We start from the raw sequence: 5,002 nt of genomic DNA, 5'->3' as shown, positions 1-5,002 counted from the left end.
TGGTCCGACGGCTCATCATCACCTACGGCCGGCTCACTCCAGAGCGACGCCTGTAAATCGAGGCGGAGATCCAGTCTCGCCGCGCTACCCGCATCGCTGCGGGTCTCCCTCCGGATTCGCCGGAGACGGAGGAGGAGGAGGAGGAGGAGGAGTGGCAGCAGCAGGAGGAGGAGCTGCCGGAGGCCATGGACGACGACGACCCAAAGGAGGAGGCTCCCAGCTTGAGCATGGCGGAGGCGGAGGCGGAGTTCACCATCGCCCAATCGAAGGAGATGACGGAGGAGCAAGCCATCCTGGATTCCATCCGGGATGATGCCGAGGTGAAGGCCAACCGCCGGCTCATCCGGTAGAGGCAGGCGGAGGTTGACGCCCTCTTCGACGAGCTGGAGGCGGAGGAGGCCGCAGCGTAGCTGCCGGAAGCGTCGGAAGGGGCGGAGCTGCGGCAGACGGCCATTTATCCACGAGAGGGCACCGAGATCGTTGACATCTTTGATGAGGAGTAGATAGGTTTCATTTGCATGTTTTTGTATGGATTTAAGGTTGCTAATAAGATGTCTGGATGTAGAATGCACTATTTAAGACGTAATCGGTCAGTATCCGCGAATGCGTCCGAAAAGCGTCTGCGGACGTTTGAGAGGCCGGATTTGCAAGGTTGAGTTGTAGATGCTCTAGCAATACAAATAATTGACCGCGCCGCATAAGCATGCCAATCTAGTTGCATAGGAATCATACACCATTCCTCTGTGTTTACTTGGTCATGGATGACCAAATCACCAAACCAACCATTGGCCGGCTTACAAATGGCCTCAACGCCATGTCCACACTCTCGACGCACTTCCCAATGCCCCCGGCATGTTTCTTTTCGTTGCATGCGTCTTATCGACTTTGCCTCTCTCATCATGCCCATGCTATAAAAGGAAAGGACTAACCCTCTCTCATCACCACCGCAAGCAGAGCCTGATAACTGAAGCCCATCCTTCCTTGGCGTCGGCAGCATTTGCATCTGCAATGGCCAACCACGGAGTCGCCGCTCTCCTGATCGCGTCCCTTCTCGTGGCCGCGGTCACCCTCGCCGACGCGAGGGTCACCCTGCAGGTGCAGCGCCACAGCATTAGCGGAGGTACGCCCATGTCAACCGATCAGCAGCATCCAGTTGATCTGCATGTGTAACAGTGGCCAAATGTGCCTGTGTGTCTTGCAGGTTATGCGGCGAAGGCGGTGCCTGCGCTGACGTGCAGCCAGGTGAACGCGGTGCAGGCGGGCGACACTTGCTCCTCCATCGCGGAGAGCGGCGGTCTGACCCAGGACCAGTTCCTGGGCTTCAACCCCAACATCAACTGCGTCAAGATCTTCCTCGGCCAGTGGGTCTGCCTCGACGCATCGGCTGCTTAACCAGTTGTATCTGTAGTACGAATAAGGAGGTGCTCTTCCGTATACAACCCTCCACGCGCGAGCCAAAGTTTGCCGACCTTTGTTTGTCATTACGCACTTGAGTTGAGCTATATATATATTATACTTGCACCTTTTTCTTTCTTGCCACGCATTGTCCGGTAATGTAGGCTTCAGTTCACCGTTTGCTACAGAAATAGTACTATTCCTACCTTGCAAACGTCTTTCATTATGGGATGGAAGAAGAACGGTATAGTTTCCGAAGTACTCCGCCTGTTCCAGAATAGTTGTCGTTGAAGGTTTTTAGTTCAAAATTTGTCACGTACAATTTATTTTTCTGTTTCCTAAACTACCCTCCTGTCTCACTTGCTCGCTCGCTCGCTCAACTCAGCTGCTCGCCCCCGCCGAATCTAGCTTCTCCCTCGCCTGCGTCGCCGGCGCCTCTCCCTCACCTGCGTCGTCGACCCCTCTCCCTCGCTTGTGTCGCCAGCCCCTCTCCATTGGCTTCGTCGCCGTCGCCATGATTTCAGTTTTATTCTCTGGTGGTTGGATACGAAGGGCGGTGTGCTGCTTCCTCGCTGACAAGGAGGTCAAGAAGAGACAAGACGACGGCGGGGGCGGTGGAGGGTGAGGGGGAGGGGGTTGGCAGTGGAGAGGCAGCTGCAGCAACTGTTCCACCTGCATGACTCCGGGCTGGACCAGACCGTCATCGACAAGCTGTCGTTGTTCCTGTACGGCGAGGTGGTGATGAGAGCGGACACATATAGAATGTCAGCATATCTCCAGGGAGGAACCCACATGGGAGCGACCCCAGCATTGTCAGCACCGCCCCTCGGCCCACCAGGTTGCGACGGCCCAACTCCAACGTCCACGGCCCGGACTGGGCCAATGAAGACCCACGCATCACCTACTTATGCAGTCGCGTGCGTGGAGGGAGGCATCCAGTGGATCAGGCGGTCGACGGCTTGGCTTTCCCCTTTTCTTCCTCCCGCACGAACCCTAGCCAGATCTTCGATCTCATGTATCCATGCCTGTAATAGCTAGCTCCACATATTGCTACTCGCCATATCACCTATACTTGTGGCCACCTATCACTTGGTATCAGAGACCAAACCTCCACCACCTCCCGTTCATCCTGGATCGTCTCGTCGAGACACGGTAGATGCGGCAGGTGCAATCCCAACTCGTCGCCATGGATCCGTCGATCGAAGCGTTCCTAGAGCGACTGGATACCATGCTCAAAGCCCAATCCAAGACCATCACCAAGATCCAAGCTACGGCGGCGAAAATTGACGAGCTCGTCAATTGGCGTCCTGATCTAGAAAGGCGCATTGTCGATCTAGGTGATGCCGTGGCGCCGCTCCAAGCAGCGCAGCCACCGCTGCACAAGGTGGGAGAGGAGAATCGGGCATCTACTTCCAGCTACGGCCCACCAGCGACTATCAGAACCCACACTGGCCCGGGTTCGGCGCAGTCGACACTCCTCACGGGCCATAGGGCCACGGCATCAGCAACTCTCCACGGGGACCCAGGGCGGTATCGTTTCAGGCACCGCCACCGTCCTCGGCCATGGGTGAGTACACATCTCTCATCACAACTTCACTGAGTCTGCCTCCGTTTGCCCACGCGAGTCAGCTCCTGTGTGGACTGGGTCAATCTCACCCATCCATCACATTTCCATAGTTCAAGCGCGACAACCCGAACCTGTGGAAGACTCTTTGTGAACAATATTTTTAGATGTTTGGCATAGCACCATCCTTTTGGGTTCCTATGGCTGCTCTGAACTTTTTAGGCTCGACCTCAGTCTGGTTACAATCGATTTAGAAACGTGTGGTTTATTTCAATTGGGACTCTTTTACTTCACTTATGTGCAATCGTTTTGGGCGAGATCGGCACCAAACATTGATCAGACAGTTCTACATTGTCCATCAAACGTCCACAGTAGCAAATTACATTGAGCAATTTGAATTGATTATCAATCATTTGACATCATATTCAGACTCTATTCACCCATTATATTTTATGGCCCGTTTTGTTGAGGGACTCTGGAAGGACATTCGTGCAGTGGTGCTCGTCGACAGGTCTCCTGATCTGGATACGACATGCGCTTTGGCTTTGCTCCAAGAAGAAGTGGCGGAGGGCGCGTTCGGCACCTTACCGCGGCCTATAGAGACGGCGCCGCGCCAGGGCACGCCTCTACCTCTGCCACCACCACCCATACGGCCGATACCATCTGCACCGGCAACGAATCGTCGGGGCACTGATGTAGCTCGAGCAGACACATCCAAGCTCAAGACGATGCATGACTACAGAAGAGCGAGAGGGCTCTGTTTCAAGTGTGGCGAGAGGTGGGCACACGATCATGTGTGTCCCACTTCAGTGCAACTCAAAGTTGTTGAAGAGCTTTCGAACATGTTCGGCCTCCACAACTTCATCGACACGCAATGTCCGGTAGGCGATGAGCGGGATGACACGATCATTGAGATATCACTCTCCGCTGTTATAGGTGGTGTGTCGGCCAAGGCATTCCAATTGCATGCCTGGATTCAAGGGCGGGAAGTTCTTCTGTTGGTCGACTCCGACAGCACCAACTCATTCATCAACAAGCAGTTGGCCAGTTCAATCACAAGGGTTCAACCCTTGCCCAAGCCCAACAAAGTCAGGGTAGCAGATGCGGTGAGCTTCTCTGCTCCTCGTTTGTCCCCAGTAGTGCATGGTATTCTCAAAGACATGAATTCTACACGGATCTAAAAGTGCTGGCCCTGGGCACCTATGACATCATACTCGGCATGGACTAGCTCGAGGAACACAGTCCTATGACGGTCGATTGGTGTGATGAGTTCATAGAAATCCAGACGCCAGCAGGTCCACTTCGGCTCCTTGGGCAGGAAGCAGCCTCGACCGACTGCCAAGCAATCAACAACATACAACTTCAAGGGATGTGCAACCAAGGGGCGATTACGCATATCATACACCTATGCATGGTCGTACCTGAGACAAAAGTAGCAGAAAGGATTCCACCTAGCATTCAAGCAATACTTGATCAATTCCCGGATGTGTTTGAAGAACCAAAAGGGCTACCACCATGTAGGATCAAAAGTATGTCTAGAGGGGGGTGATTAGACTACTTGACAAGATAATTTTTTTGCCTTTTCCCAATTTTAGTTGAGAGGCACCTATGGCAGTTATAGCAAGTCAAGTACACCCTACACATGCATTTCTAAGAGTGTAGCAGCGGAAAGTAAAACATGCAAGTGTAAAGTAAAGGAGTAAAGTAGGGAGATCAAACGCATGAGGTTGACATGCTGATTTTTGGCATGGTTCCGTTAGGTGGCGCTATCGCACGTCCATGTTAGTGGAGACTTCAACCCACGGAGGGTAACGACTGCGAGTGTCGACGGTGGGCTCCACCAACAGAGGGTCCACAAAGAAGTGGCCTCGTCTATTACACCACGACTTCTGTCCACGGAGGACTAGCGTTACTCACGGTCGATCTTCACGAAGTAGGCGATCTCCTTGCCCTTACAAACATCTTGTTTCAACTCCACAACACGAAGTAGGAAGCTCCCAAGCGACACCTAACCAATCTAGGAGGCACCACCCTCCAAAAGGT

The 5,002-nt window shown here is 53.6% G+C and overlaps 1 protein-coding gene across 1 annotated transcript; it reads left to right on the top strand.

Moving 5' to 3' along the window:
- The first annotated feature begins 970 nt into the window (after positions 1-970).
- LOC123441945 lies at positions 971-1,392 on the top strand. Its single transcript, XM_045118107.1, has 2 exons — positions 971-1,164; positions 1,216-1,392. The coding sequence occupies exons 1-2, from the start codon at positions 1,009-1,011 to the stop codon at positions 1,390-1,392; spliced, it is 333 nt and encodes a 110-aa protein (XP_044974042.1). The 5' UTR covers positions 971-1,008.
- The last annotated feature ends 3,610 nt before the right edge of the window (positions 1,393-5,002 follow it).

The sequence above is a fragment of the Hordeum vulgare genome, chromosome 3H, assembly GCF_904849725.1.
Source record: "Hordeum vulgare subsp. vulgare chromosome 3H, MorexV3_pseudomolecules_assembly, whole genome shotgun sequence".
Lineage (NCBI taxonomy): Eukaryota > Viridiplantae > Streptophyta > Magnoliopsida > Poales > Poaceae > Hordeum > Hordeum vulgare.
Note: the sequence above shows the minus strand (reverse complement) of the source record. Positions and strands in the feature narration are given on the sequence as shown.

Excerpts from the sequence above, each read along its gene's own strand:
- LOC123441945 (XM_045118107.1), top strand. The coding sequence starts at position 1,009 with ATGGCCAACCACGGAGTCGCCGCTCTCCTGATCGCGTCCCTTCTCGTG. Across the intron at positions 1,165-1,215 it reads AGCATCCAGTTGATCTGCAT|GCGGTGCCTGCGCTGACGTG; the intron begins GTGTAACAGTGG and ends TATGCGGCGAAG.